This window comes from Chrysochloris asiatica, unplaced genomic scaffold (assembly GCF_000296735.1).
Source record: "Chrysochloris asiatica unplaced genomic scaffold, ChrAsi1.0 scaffold00004, whole genome shotgun sequence".
NCBI lineage: Eukaryota > Metazoa > Chordata > Mammalia > Afrosoricida > Chrysochloridae > Chrysochloris > Chrysochloris asiatica.
The window spans coordinates 14,650,250-14,665,488 of NW_006408522.1; the positions used below are offsets into that span (position 1 = coordinate 14,650,250).

The 15,239-nt window shown below is 38.5% G+C and overlaps 1 protein-coding gene across 6 annotated transcripts in view; it reads right to left on the reverse strand.

Moving 5' to 3' along the window:
- Positions 1 to 15,239, reverse strand: part of TCF12 (transcription factor 12) — a 429,352-nt gene that overhangs the window by 11,450 nt on the left and 402,663 nt on the right. For all 6 annotated transcript variants that reach the window (XM_006831611.1, XM_006831614.1, XM_006831613.1 and 3 more), the window contains 3 exons: positions 11,927 to 12,041; positions 10,850 to 11,012; positions 5,260 to 5,492 (listed from right to left, as the gene is read on the reverse strand). In XM_006831611.1, the coding sequence (XP_006831674.1) occupies positions 5,260 to 5,492; positions 10,850 to 11,012; positions 11,927 to 12,041 (511 nt within the window). The remainder of the gene's footprint in view (positions 1 to 5,259; positions 5,493 to 10,849; positions 11,013 to 11,926; positions 12,042 to 15,239) is intronic.

The following is a 15,239-nucleotide window of genomic DNA, read 5'->3' on the forward strand; positions in this document are numbered from 1 at the left end:
GTCCAGCTTCCACATGCATATGAGGTGATTGAAAATACCATGGCTTGGGTCAGGCACACCTTAGTCCTCAAGCTGACATCTTTGCTCTTCAACACTTTCAAAAGTTCCTGTGCAGCAGATTTGCCTAATGCAGTACGTCATTTGACTTCTTGATTGCTGCTTCCATGAATGTTGATAGTTGATCCAATAAGAATGAAGTCCTTGACCACGTCAATCATTTATCCATTGATAAGAATGTTGTTTATTGGTCCAGTGGTGAGGATTTTTGTTTTCTTTACATCGAGATACAATCCATACTGATGGCTGTGCTCTTGATCTTCATCAGTAAATATTTTAAGTCTTCTTCACTTTCAGCAAGCAACAGGGTTGTATTCTTTCACTATACTTATTCAACCTGTATGCTGCTCAGCAAGTAATCTGAGAAGCTGGGTTTTATGAAGAAAAACATGGCATCAGGACTGGAGGAAGACTCATTAATAACCGGCAATATGCAGATGATACAACCTTGCTTGCTGAAAGTACAGGATTAGAACCTATCAATCTTGAGACATGGATTCTGCAGTTCTGGGCAATTTTCTGTAACCCCCATCTTTTTAAAAACGAATTGTAGTTTAGGTGAGAGTTTACAAATTAGTTTTTAACAACTTATATACAATTTTTTTTTGTGTGAAATTAGTTGTAACCTCCTCAGTGAAATCCCACTCTTCCTGCCTCCTCTGTGGGATCTCTGTTGCCATTTGTCTTTCTTTCCTGCCCCTCCCTGCCTTCTGAGCTTTGTTTTGGGGGAAATGCTGCCCTTCTGATGTCCTGTGGTGGACTGTTCTGAGGTACGTGTTCCTCACTGGTGTTACTGTTCATGTTCTAGGCTTGCCTGTTAGGTGACACCAGGTGATCCCTGGGGGTGAGTTCAATTCCATTGGGTTTCTGTATTACTTCTGTGATAACCTTGCCTCCCTTTTGCTGTTATTCTAGAAAGTGTATTCATCAGACATTGGACTTCCTATATTGATCTTTAATTTTATTAGATCTTCTCTCCCCAGTTGTATGGGCTGACTTCTTTATTAATTTTTTCTGCTAGGATATTTAATTATTACCTAAATGCTTCTTTTTCATGGCTTCCTTCCCTTTTATAAATGCAATTTCCCTTATTAGAAGATATTGTTAGCTTTCAAAAAGTTTTCTTTTATTAAAAAAAAAGTTTCCTTCTACTCCTCCATTATTTCTGTGTTTCTCTGAGTTTCTCTGTTTTCATCTCAGCCTCTCTTCTTCATGTAGGAGGCTTTTCTTAAATCTTTGGGTGTCTGATATTTAAAAGTTAAGATAAAAAAGAGTTAAGTTTTTACTTATAGACATCCAAATGTCAGAAAATCCAAATGTCAGGAAATCCTAAATCTGGAGGTTCCTTCCTCTGGGATACTCAGTTTCTCTAGAGAAGGATCCTTTAATTTCCTTATGAATGGGGTTAACATACTCTGCCACCAGCATTAGGGAAGCAAGCTGGGAGAGAGGGTTGATAGTCCAACTACTTAGCTCCAGGTCTCACCCATTCTTTGATTTTTTGGTGTTCCTATTTCCCCAGTCTTTTGTGGTGGAAAGGAAGAGGGAGCAGAGCTATAGGAGATGGAGAGGAGAATTAGGGCTCCAACTTTTCTGTAACAGACTTCCAATCATTCTATTTTCAGTCCCATGCCTGACCTTTGCTGTCTGCAAAGTCTGACACTTGCCTTCGACAATAGCCACGACCTCCAAGTACAGAGTCTTTCAGGGGCTCAGTAGAGTGAAATGTTCTGCTTTTTGTTGTATTCTTCTCTGTAGCACTGAAGTTTCTCTGGTCTAGGTAAGTCAGCTTCCACTGCTCCATCCCATTCCCATCTTACATACAATTTTTGTTCTTTCATCTGCTATGACTCTTTTTCCCTCTGTCCTTGTAGGTTAAGACCATTGTTATTCATTTCAGTGGGGACCCATGAGGAGTAGAGGACAATAAATATGTATGCTAAATCTACCATATTTAATCATCTCATGACAACTAAATCTAGGATCTGGATATTTGCTTGGGAAAAGGAAGAAACTCAGGTAATTCTGTGATTAGCCAGATTTGGAAACCACTGTCCTAGCTCATTCATCCTCAAACTCATTTGAGACCAGGAAATTAAAACTTATCAGCAGAACAGAAGAGTGATGAGGAAGAATGTGACCACTAACAGACTCCTGAGTTAAGCTGAGAGGGCACTCAGTTGTGGAATAGAAATGGAGGTAATTGTGAAACTGTAGTCACGATAACAGAGACACTTAAATCGGGAAAGGCAAGGAAGGACAAGACGAGATTTGGTGTAAGGGTTAAAAAGCTCTTGGGAAAAATCTGAGGCTTAGAAGGGAAGCTACTCTTCTTGCAGCTCTCCAGGATGCACTCCTAGGGCTGAGTCTAGTGTGCCATTCTGGTAGTACCATGAGTCGAGGGAGGACATGTTATTGATAGCCAGTCTAAAGCACCAAGCTCAACCAGAAGAGGAATCCAGAGAGTCCAGATGATGCCTAAACTAGGTCAGATAAACAAGACACATGGTTTTCTAAAAAGATGAACCTAGTCCCTCAGCAGGGTCCTGGCAGGGATGATGTTGTTGTTAGGTGCCTTTGCGCTGGTATTGACTCATAGCGACCCTATGCACAACAGAACGAAACACTGCCCAATCCTGGGCCAACCTCGCAATCCAATCGTTGTTACATACGTGCCTATCACCGCTGCCAACGCGCCAATCCAACTTATTGAGGGTTGTCCTCTTTTTCTCCAACCCTCCATTTTACCAAACATGGTATCCTTCTCCAGGGACTGGTCCCTCCTGTCAATATGTCTGAGGTATGAGACAGGAAGTCTGGCCATCTTGGCTTCCAGGGAGCATTCTGGCTATACTTCTTCCAACACAGATTGGTTTGTTCTTTTGGCAGTCCATGGTATTTTTAATATTCTCCTTCAACACCATAATTCAGTGTATCAGTTCTCCTATGATCTTCCTTATTCACTACCCAACTTTTACATGCATGTGAGGTTTTTGAAAATACCATGACTTACAGGCTCCTCAAAATGAACAGGCTGAACATCACCAAAATAAATCCAAAAGGGCTGGAGAAAGGGCAGTGGATAAATCAAATTTTGAGGGTGCTGTCTCAGACAAGGCACAGGTATTAAGGATTTCATGAAAGGTTCTAAAAGGAATGAGCTTTTACATAAATTTTTACATAAAAACTTAAGATAAAAGGTGAAGGCTTTGAAGCTCAGAGCCTGTAGATGGGGGAAAGGCAGGCTTTTCTGAATGTAAGAGTAGTCCTAGTGAGACCACAGCTTGGTGTGTTTTAGGATTGCTGAAGCGCTAATCAGCCAATGATCCTAAGACAGTGCTTTCCAGAACTGTATGAAAAAGTCAGTACCCATAATAGTAACCAGAAAGTCAGTAGGCAGATCAATGAGCTAGGATGTTAGATCCTTTCTCATTAGATTCAGTTGTTCTGTTTTAAGTGCCTGCATGGGACACTACAATGTCAAATGTTGTAAATAAATGAATAAGGTCTATCCAGATTTGTTGGAATTTACTGTAAGTCTTTCAAGCATAAAAATACTTATCATTTCAAAGCCTCAGATTTGCGAGTAGATGCCTCTTAAAAACCATAGCAACAAACAACATTAAAAATAACAGGAAGGCCTCTTTAATGCACTGTTGAAGGGAAAAGGTACTGTACTGGAATCATTTTTGGCTCCACTGTTGTCCAGACAGTGTGACTTCCAGAGTCCCAATGGAGGTGACAGCCATAATAGTAAATGCATGTGTGAGGTCAGAGTAGAAAATATCCTAAGCAGCAGAGGAGAATGAACACACTTACACCTTCTGCCTTCAGGGTGTCAGACACAATTTAGGAAAAAACGTTTGGCACAATGACAGGAGATACTGGTATGCACAGGGAACCACTGCTCCTGCACAGGTGAGTGGACAACAGTCTTTATATCTCAAGGGAGCCCACAAGTCCCCAAGGACCAAGTGTATTAACCAGTTAGCTTGTCCAAGTACTTCAAGGACCTTGGGGGAAGGGGAGAGAATATCTGTTTTTAGTGGTAATCTGGGTATACACAATAATCTATTCATTCTTATTCATAAAAAAAGATTAGAAGAAATTGGGTAGATGAATGAATTACTATTGTATGTTTCCCTGAAAGTCTGTTCTGCTTTTCTACCTGGTTTCCTATGAAAAGAGTGTTTTTCTGTAAGCTGTGTTGAAGATCCATGGCTATCATTTCATAGCATCCCTTATTCTCCTTTTCAAACATTCTTAAATTGAAAATATATAAATATCCTATAAATAAGAAAGATAAAAAGACACTTGCTATCAATGGAGAGGCTAGGAGTGTGGGACCTAGGAATCCACCTATGTATTATTCTGCAAAAAGACTTCACACAAAATATTCATAATCCTGGCTAAGAAGAAATACAGACATATGTAGGAAAGTAGGTTCAAGGGTAGACACTCTCATGGGCAGGGACCTTATACTGTTAAAGAACCCAGAGTGTAGCACATAGCTAAGTGGGACAGAGCAGGTGTGCAGCTAATGCTTGTTGCACAAATGGCGTTTCAAAGCTTTCCCCAGGTTCTATCAAACTTTAAAAAATGCAACAGTTGGAGAATTGTCTGAGTCGGATGTGTGTGAGCCTGTGAAAACCACATTTCTTCCCCTAGGGACACGCAGACATAGCAGTGCCTACGGACCCAAGGTGTTCATTGTATTATTTCTGATTAGAGTTCAGGAAAGAGGCCCTGAAGTCCTATGGACCTGGGTATAAAGGACATTCACATCTGGCAAAACTGGGCTGGGTCATGACTTGGTGTCCTATTAACCAGAGGGCCTGGTAGATGCCCAAGGATAAAGTAGGCAGTAAAATGAGTAGAGAAAAGTAAGGAGGCGGTAAGAGAAACAGAGAGGTGCAGGGAGGACAGCAGGGATGGGCAGGCAGATCCAAGAGTGTGGGGATCAGAGTCAACAACAGCCAAGGTACACTAGGCACCACTAGTGAGCAGCACGCAGAGCTGTTTGTTCTCTGCCTGAAGTTATAGCCCAGTACAGTGAGAGCGAGGGGAAGATTCCAGGGGACACCTTATCCTTGGAGTGGAGTGACAGAGGTATTGGGGAACCTGGAAGAGAGACTGGCACCTGCCAGAAACACCTGCTCACCTGAGACAGAAGAGTTAGGCATCTCTGCTGAACCCACTTACCTCTGACTTGTTGTTCTAGACTAAGGATGACTGCCACAGCCTGATGAAGAATAAGGAGTTTTGTCTGGGGTTTTTCACTCTTTAAATGAAGCTGACACATTCGGCCCAGCTCTTTGAATGCCTCATTAATATCCCGCACCCGCAAACGTTCTCGGGCATTGTTGGCCATCCGCCTTTCCTTCTCCCTTTCTATCTTCTGTTCTGGGTTTAAATCCTCATCTTCATTAGTACTGCTGGAAAAACAAAGTAACAAGAATGTCTATTAGGTTCATCATTAAATAAGATATGTTTATTGTGCAATATTTTAAAATACAACAATGACCTGTCATTTTTACCCAACAACTGTAGCTATATATTTGACATGATTGTGTACTTCATTCCAGTCTTCATTCAAGGTACACACACACACACACACACACACATATGTTTGAAGTTATACCACATACATTTTGAATGTATTTTTCAATACACTTTATAGTATAAAGACTTTGTTACTGAAACTTTTCATAAACATAACTTAAATGACTACACATAACTATTCTAGCATCTTACTACTCAAAATGTGATACACAGATAAGCAATATCAGCATTACTTGGAGCTTGTTAAAAATGTATAACCTCAGGTTCTACCTCAAACCTGGAGTCCTGGTGTGGCAATGTAGGATAAACACTGGACTTCTCACCACAAGATCAGTGGTTCAAACTAACCAGCTGCTCCATGAAAATCCTATGCAGAATCGCTATGATTCAGAATCGGCACTAACACCTACTGAATCTGAAGCTGTATTTTAACAAGATCCCTAACTGATTGATACGCACATTAAAGTCTGAGAAGTACTGTTGTACTTTACTAGTGTTTCATAATTTCCTTAACCTATGCCCTTAGATTCTGGCAGTCAACTGGTGAGAAGAAAGGAGAAAGGCTTAAGGCACAGATGTAGAGAAATTTCAGAAAATTACTACTCTTTGTTCCAAAGAGAAATATCATCATCAGTGGTGATAATTATAAAATACTGAAGAACTGGAACAATTTCTCTGAAAGACTTTAGCAAAATGATTCTAAAGTGTTAAAAAAATGTTCATTACTCTTGATCAGCAATTGCAGCTTTAAGAAATTCATCCCAAGGATATAATTAGAGATGTGCGTAGAAATTTACGTAAAGGAAGCTATCACAGAATTATTTACATTAGCAACAAATTGGAGTCCAATAAAGGGAGACAGGTAAGATTAAATCATGGTACATCCAGTGTATTAGTCTATGTGATCTTTAAAAATCAAGCTGCACATTATGCTACGTAAAAGAAGATAGGCAACAAAGACTACTCACTGTATGATTCCATTTACTTGAGTTTTTATACAAGACAAAAATTCTACTAACAGAAAAAAATCAACAGGGGTGGTGGATGAGACTAAATACAATAAGGCAAGAAGACACTTTCTGAGGCAGTTAAAATATTCTGTATTATGAATGTGGTGGCAGGTATGCGACTGTATACATTTGTTCAAGGACAAAAATGTAAACTTATAATGGATTAATTTTATTATATGTAAATTAAACATCAACAAAACTGGACAAAACCCACACAAAAATATGTTGCAGAAAATACTTAGAGACAGGTGACAGTGTTAAAAACACATTTTTAAAATTAAAAATAAAAATGTTGTTAGTTGCTGTCAAGTTGGTTCCAACTCATAGTAATGTCATCTATGTACAAACACTGCCCTGTCATGCCCTAGCCTCAAAAAAGTTGTCATGTTTGAGCCTGCTGTTGCAGCTACTCTGTCAGCCTACCTTGCCAAGGGTCTTCCTCTTTTTTGTTTACCCTCTAGTTTACCAAGCATGATGCCCTTCTTCAATAACTGGTCTTTTCTGATAACATGTCCAAAGCACATGAAAGGAAGTCTCACCATTCCTGCTTCTAAGGAGTATTCTGGCTGTACTTTTTTCAACACAGAACTGTTCGTTTTTCTGGTAGACCATGACATATTACAGTTTAATTTAGTAAAATTCCAGCTTAATCCTAACTTAACATGTCTTCATGGAAAAAACAAGGTAGTTCTCAAAATGCAAACAGTGTTTAATTCTGGGTGGTGGAATTTCTTGTGAATTTTTTTGTGTGCTTTCCTGCATTTTCCATATTTCTGTAATACAAATGGACTACTATGTAATCAGGGAAAACATGCGGGAGATGCTCTGGGATAATTTCAGAAATAAATAACTTAACCGAACAGAGGCTCTCAGAACCTTGAGGTAATGTGCAGGAAGAACAGAGGCTTCCATCACTTCTTTAATACTTCAAATGCTCTAAGAATTAAGTAGGCACTGAACTAGATGGTACCCTGCTACCACTCCCACTGCTCTAGAAGGGATGACATTAGGGGGTCTTGGATCGAGTGGGAGAATGTAGAACATGATCTTTGTCCTTAGATAAGTGTTGCCCTTTTGATCTTGGATGATTGACCATTCCATGGTGAGCACACCTTACTAGTGTTGCTATCCCACCTATATAACTATCTACTGCTTGGCTGAAAATTGGGCCATGAGGGTGAATTCATTCTAGACCTGAAGGATAGTTGAGGGCCACAATCTCAGGTTCCTCTGGTCTGTTTCTGACTAGTAAATCTGGTCTTTTAAAAAATAATTTTGAGTTTTGTTTTACATTTTCTCTAAGTCTACCCGGGACCCTCTAATATGATCCCTTTCAGAGCAGCTGGCAGTGGTAGTTGGGCCAAATTCTTATGCCAAATTGACCAAGTTGTTCAATCAGATTATGGTCTTAAATCCAAGGCCATATTCTTACCCTACAGTATACTACCTCTCAATTTCTGATAACCCAAAACAGAGGTCAATAAACCATGGTCTGTGAGTTGGCCACCATATTTATAAATTAAATTTTTTTCCTAACCCAGCACCCAAACTATGATGTGTCTATTCCCTACTCTGTGCTCCAGTAACCAACAAATAATTTTTTTTTTCTCTTCCTTTTAGTATGGGTGTCTTTTCTTAAACTTTTACAATAATGGTCTTATGCAATATTTGTCCTTTTGTGACTGACTAATTTCACTCAGCATAATGTCCTCAAGGATCATCCATGTTATGCAGTAGTTTGCAGCTTCCTTATTATCCTTCAAGGTAGCATAATATTCCATTGTGTCTACGTACCACAGTTTGTTTATCCATTCCTCCACTGATGGACACTTAGGCAGTCTCCATCTTTTTGCTATTGTGAATAGTGCTGCTATAAACATTGGTGTGCATATATCTACTTTTGTTATGGCTCGTTATTTCTTCTGGACATATACCAAGTAGGGGAATTGCTGGTTCATAAGGTATTTCTATTTCTAACATTCTGAGGAAGCGCCATACTGTTTTCCAGAGCAGTTGGACCATTTTGCAATCCCACCAGCAATGCAGGAGGGTCCAGTCTCTCCACATCCTCACCAGCATTCACTGTCCTCTGCTTTTTTGAACTTCATTGTTATTGTTGGTGTGAGATGATATCTCATTGTTTTGATATGTATAAATAAAATTTTATTGGAACACAGTCATACCCATTTGTTTAATGTATTGTCTTTGATAGCTTTCATGATAATGACAGAGTTGTGACAGAGATAATGTGGCCCATAAAACCTTGTTGTTGCTGTTATGTGCTGCCAAGTCCGTTACGACTTACAGCAACCCTACATACAGCAGAAGGAAACCCTGCCTGGTCCTGCACCATCCTCGCAATTGTTGCTCTTGAACGCATTGCTGCTACCACTGTGCCAATCTATCTCCTTGGGTGGGTCTTATGTATTTATTTGTCCTTTACAAAGGAGTGTTAATGGTGCAGTGATTAAAGCACTTGACTGCTAATTGAAAGGTTCAAGCACACCAGTTGCTCTGCAGGAAAGAGACGTGGCAGTCTGCTTCTGTTAAGATTGACAGTCTTAGAAATCCCATGAGGCAGCTGTACTCTGTCTTAATAGGGTTGCTAAAAGTCAGAATCAATTGGATGACAGTAGGCTTATTTTTTATGGCTTTTGCCCCCTTGATAGCATAAATCTACGGACCCCTGAACTTATAAGATGATAAATGAGGAGGAAAGATGAAAAAAGTTTTGGCACTTAAAACACTGCAAATTATTTTCTTTAAAATAATATCTGAATAATAAAAAAATTTTTAAATCATGATATCTCAAAGATAGTGTCTCTGGATTCTCTGCTTTACAATGTTTATTAAAATGATAGTACTTGGTTCTCGGACTCCTGGTATGGTGCTGTAGTGTCAGCACTGACTGGACTTTGAACCACAAGGTCAGCAGTTCACACACTCCAGCTGATCCTTGTAAACCCTATACAGGGTTGCTACGAGTTGGAATTGACTTGATGGCACTTAACAGCAACAGTAGGATCTTAGATTTCATGTTTACCAAGAGAACTGTCTAGGTATGAGAATGTCAAAAGGCAAAAGGCAGCATTTAAAATAAGTGAATGACATAAAAGTCCATGCTGGTTCTTTCAGTTATATCTACCAAACTAACTGTAATCTTCTTTGTACTATAATGTAGCACAAAGAACAATGCTTTATAAATTAATATAGTCATGTGATACATACATATATTATTGACAAATAAGAGATAGACTGTACCACAAATCATCTAATTTTAGTGTGGAAAAATTCTGAAGGAAGAATCCAGAAGTCATTTGAAAGTAATATACTATGCATATCCATACTGCAAAGCAAGGCCCAGGTCAATTTCAGGGAAACTTTCCCTGACAACATTAGTCCATGTGGAGATTTTCCTTTTTCAAACTCTTTTCAAATGATTGTTTAAACCAAGAATTGGCAAACTCAAATCTAGTTTTGCAGGGAGAAAGCAGCCATAAAAATCGTGTAATGAATAGGGTGTAGCTGTGTTCCAATAAAATTTTATAAAAATAAGACAGTGGGGCTATAGTTTGTTGATCCCTGGTTTAAATCATAAAGCAGTTTTACTATATACTTGTTGTTGTTGTTGTTAAGTACCGTGGAGTTGGTTCCGATTCATAGTGACCCTGCACAGGGTTTCCAAGGCTGTAAATCTTTACAGGAACAGAAAGCCTCATCTTTCTCCCGCAGAACCACTGGTAGTTTTGAACTGCTGACCTTGAGGTTGGCAGCCCAACTCGAAACCACTACGCTACCAGACGTTTAAATTGTATGTTTGCATTTCTAAATTTCTGTACAACACACTTTCACTCATTTTAGCTAATTTGTACTTTGTCTTTATCTTCACAAACTGTAAGACACAGTACAGAGTTGTCATTTTTTTTTTAAATATGTAGATCCTAAAATGGCAATGATATAGTGGAAAACGTAATTTTTGAGTCAGACAAATGGGTTTCATCCCATTTAATATCTGGACAAATTATTAAGTCATTTATGCCAAAATTTCTTCATATGCCTGCCTTGTAGGGATGCTGTGAGGATTAAATGTTGTAATACACATCAAATTCCAACACAGTATCTACCAAATAGCTGGCATACAATAAATACATGGCAATTTTCTAAGTCTTTTCACCCACAGCAAATGAGTGATATCTGAAAACCAGGATGCTAATAAATACCTTGTTCGTCCCCTAGATGAAACCTTGATATCTTTTTGGGACGATTCATCATCTGATTTCATGTCATCTGATGAAGGAGGTTCATGAAGGTTTTCATCCTTCTCTTTGTTTTCAGTCTTGATTTCTGTTGGAACAACAGTTCCAGATTGACTTTGCAAGCCACCTAACAAAGAGTCGAATGAAACAAAAAATAAACAAGCAGATGCATCTGTGAATTAGAGCCAAGACCATGACGCTTCTAGTTGGTGCATATCCTTAGTTGTTACAGAGCTACCACAGAAAGCTGAAGATGTGCAAAAGTATACTATTCAGACCTGGAAAGAAAAGGTTCATAAAATTTAGAGAAAAAATCATTTTACTGGATCTGTATTTACAAGAACAAGTCTGACCTTGATGGCCCATAATCTAATGTTCACTTCCAGGCACTATTTAACAATTGAACCAAGAAAGACTTGAGGCATTTTTTGAAAGCTAACTTCTGAGATGCTGCCAAGGTAAAGGAAGTAAGCCTAACATTTTTTTTTGGACAAACATTATAAAGCAAGACTCATGGTTAAATATAACTGCGAGAACCATCTGTGGTCTCGATATTAGCTATATATGTGTACTTATTTTTACAAGCTCTATTTTAAGATTTATCGGTTTGCTTTATGCCAGAATTGTTTTTCTCTCCAATTAAATTATAAGATCCAAAAGAATGACAGCATCCAGAACACTCAACGAACTCAGAAATATCTTTCTCCTTGTTCTAGAGACCATGAAGGCTCACTCATGAGGGAAACTGATTTAGGAAGAAACACATGACATAATTAGGTTTGGGTAAGAAGGCGATCAGTAAATAACTGAACAACAGTTTGCACATGGTTTCATCCACAAATACGTTTCTGTAACAGACCCAGTCAAACAGGCCAATTGAAACCCTAAATACGTATTGTCCATATTCATGCTGTATCAGTACTTTTGAATCCCTCCAGTTAACTTGTAATTCACAGATGTCCATGTGGTTGTGAGAAAGGACGTAGTATTCAAATGGTATCTCCATCTGCATTACCACTGAAAATCAAACAGTATAGTTACCTCTGTAATTTTCTTGTGATTTATGGTTCAGGTCTGTGCTTGAAGCAGCGACTGTACTGGATAAGACTGAATGATTGCCGTTAAGGCTGACAGAGTCTTCCCGATGAGTTCCAACCTACAGTTAAAAAAAGAAGATATCAAGGTAGTTCAGCTTTGTTATTGGTGTAATAGAGAAAGCAATACCACTTATTTAAATATACTGCTGTTTCCTGGATGCCAGTCTTCTATACATTTCTGGGGGGGCAGGGGCGGGAATTTTCAAAAGACTTGATAGTAGTAGTAGTGAATTTTCTTCTTTTTATTGTGATTTGGATGAAAGTTTGCAGAGCAAACTGATCTTCCAATCAACAAGTTATGAATTTTGTTTCGTGATATTGACTGATATCCCTACAATGTAACAGTATTTGTTCCACGTCAACATCCTTTTTTCCTGTTCCTCCCAGCCTTCTCAGCTGTGTTCCTGGGCACGTACGTTTGATTGTTCTAAGGACTGTATCCCCCCCAACCCCACCATGCTATTTTTCACTTTATAGGCTTATCTACCGTTTGGCTGAAAGTTGATCTGCGGTGCTGAGATTAGTTCCATGCCAGAGGGTATCTAAGGACCATAGCTCAAGGGTTCCTCCTGTCTCTATCAGGCTAATAAATCTGGCCTTTTTAATGATTTTGTTGCACATTTTTCTTCCACTCTACCCAGGACCTTTATTGCGGGCCCAGTCAGAGTGGACAGCGGTGGTAGCCAGGCACTATATCTAGTTCTTTCTCATCTCATTTTGAACCAAACCAAAATATTATTTTTTAAAAATATGAAAATTCTAACTTCCAAATGATATAAAACTGCAAGAGTTGTGAAAATACTCAGTATGAATTCTTCTCCAGCTAAGCAAATGCACATACATATATAGGGTATATCGATGATCTTATATAACCAATCTCAAAACCTACTCCATATTGTTGTTAAGTACTGTAGGGTCAGTTCTGACTCATAGTCAGTGACCTTGTCTAGGAATTCTGAGGAGTGGCTAGTGGGTTTGAACTGCTGACCTTGTGGTGAGCAGTTTAGTGCTTATCCTACAGCACCATTCCAGGACTACATTCCATATAGTACCTGATATAAATTAAAGTGTGTATCAACTTGCATTTAACAAAATACTACTACATTCCAAGTAACAATAGTATTTATCTAGCGTTTGGCATATCCCTCCCCATATCACCTATGGTGTTTGTTGTTAAGCCGAGTCAGTTCTGACTCATAGCGACCCTGTATAGGGTTGCTGAGGAGCAGCTGGTGAACTTGAACCACTGACATTGTGATTCAAACTGACCTGCAGTCCAGCACATTAACCCATAGCGCCATACCAGAACTTATTTTTATTTCTTCTGTCTCCTCTAGAAAATTTTAAATAGAAGTTCTGGACTGGCAGGCAACAAAAATGCCATATAAGTGTATTTTGAACTTCAATCAAACTTATATAAGAAAACAGTTAACTTGACATAGAAAGTCAAAACATGCAAACACTATCAAGTGGTTTGCCACTGAAGTATTTTTATAAAAATTGGTTATAGATGGAGCTTTTTATTAGAACAGTAACAGCCGTGTCAACGAGAAGATTAAGCGTTTAATTAAATAGGTTTATTGCCTGGAGTTAGACATGAGAACCACTGCTTTTCAATAAATCCTTCAATCCTAGTAAACTGTCGATCCCTGAATCCCTCTTGAGTAATTAATACAGCTTTTATCTTTCATGCCTTAGTATGGATTTTACCCTAAAAGATATAAATACCCCGGTGCAATTTCCTGTAAGCTAAACCAAAAGTACAAAAGGAACCAAAGTAAGTTTTAGGAAATGCAGGTTATTTGGGAGTGGTTGTAAACAATATAAGTATCAGACCTTCCACACTTTTAGAGAAATATTTGCTCTCTACCCCCAACGAGATGGATTGGCCAGGTGGCAGCATCGATAGACTCAAGTGTGGCAACAGTAGTGAGGTTGGCCCAGGATTGGACATTGTTTCATTCTGCTGTGCATAGGGTTGCTCTGAGTTGGTGCCAACTCGATGGCACCTAACAACAACAACCTTCATTCTTTATTTTTAATGCATTTAATAAATCCACTTAATGTGTTTCATAATACTTAAAAAAAATCACTGATGAGGATTATTTGTGTCACTGCCCCTTGGATAACCAAGCACTTACTTTACCCTTTTTCTACACCACACATTTGCTACAATACATTAGAACAATAGAATCAGAGCGAGAAGGTGCCACAGACACTATTGCTCACTCCCATTGTCCTTGCCACCTCAAAAACTTTCCATTTTAGATTTCCCCCCAAATCAAAAACTTTAAAAAAATCTTAAAAAATAAATCCAACAAACATAAGCACCAGTGAAGACACAGACTTGGAAAACTGTATTCAAGAGAGAAATTATTTTAAAAATGTTTCACGAAGTCCTGCCTCAAGGGCATCCTGCTCATGTTTATTCTTAGCATATGAGAGTACTTTCTTGCTAGCTAGGAGCTACTCAATGTTCTGAGAGGAAGGCCAATTCAAAAACCCATTTAAAAAATAAGGTACCTGCGAATTCCTTTGGATCTTAGAATTCTATGATTAAACTGAGGAAAATATCACTAGAACAATTTTGAGTGGCTGAGGAAATCGTGAGTAAAAGCTGAGATTTCTCGTTTGTGATTACAAAAATGAGGACTTAAAACTTAAAAAAGTCCTATAAATGTTGGTAAAATGTGCTTACTCAATTTTCACCTAGTGTTTTAAACTATTATGCCAAGTAAATTAACAGAAAAATAGCCTTTTTAAATTGAGTTATACATTTTGCTGTTTTGTTAACTGCAACTGAGTCGGGTCTGACCCATAGAGATCCTTTATAGGGTTTCCAAGGAGCAGCTGGTGAGCTTGAACTGCCAACAGACCTTGCAATTCAAACAGCTTTGCAGTCTGGCGCATTAACCCACAGTGCCACACCAGGCCATGCGAAATGCATCTTACAACTCTGTAAGCCACTAACATTGATCTGAATTTTTACTCATTTAAGTAATGATGCATCTGCTGACTTCTGATTTATTTTTATTATTTCATTATTGTAAGTCTTTGCTTTCTTACAGCTCAACTAATAAAAATGCTCTTTCTGATGAAAAGCTTGGCAGACATAGGATCATTATCACCAAGATAAATCTTGGCTATTTGACTTTCCATTAAGGAAAATCAGAAAGGTTGCTAAGTTTGTTTTTGGGCATAACTGCTAACAGATGTTTTTGTTAATGTACATTGTTGGATTTTTTTTTTTTTTTTTA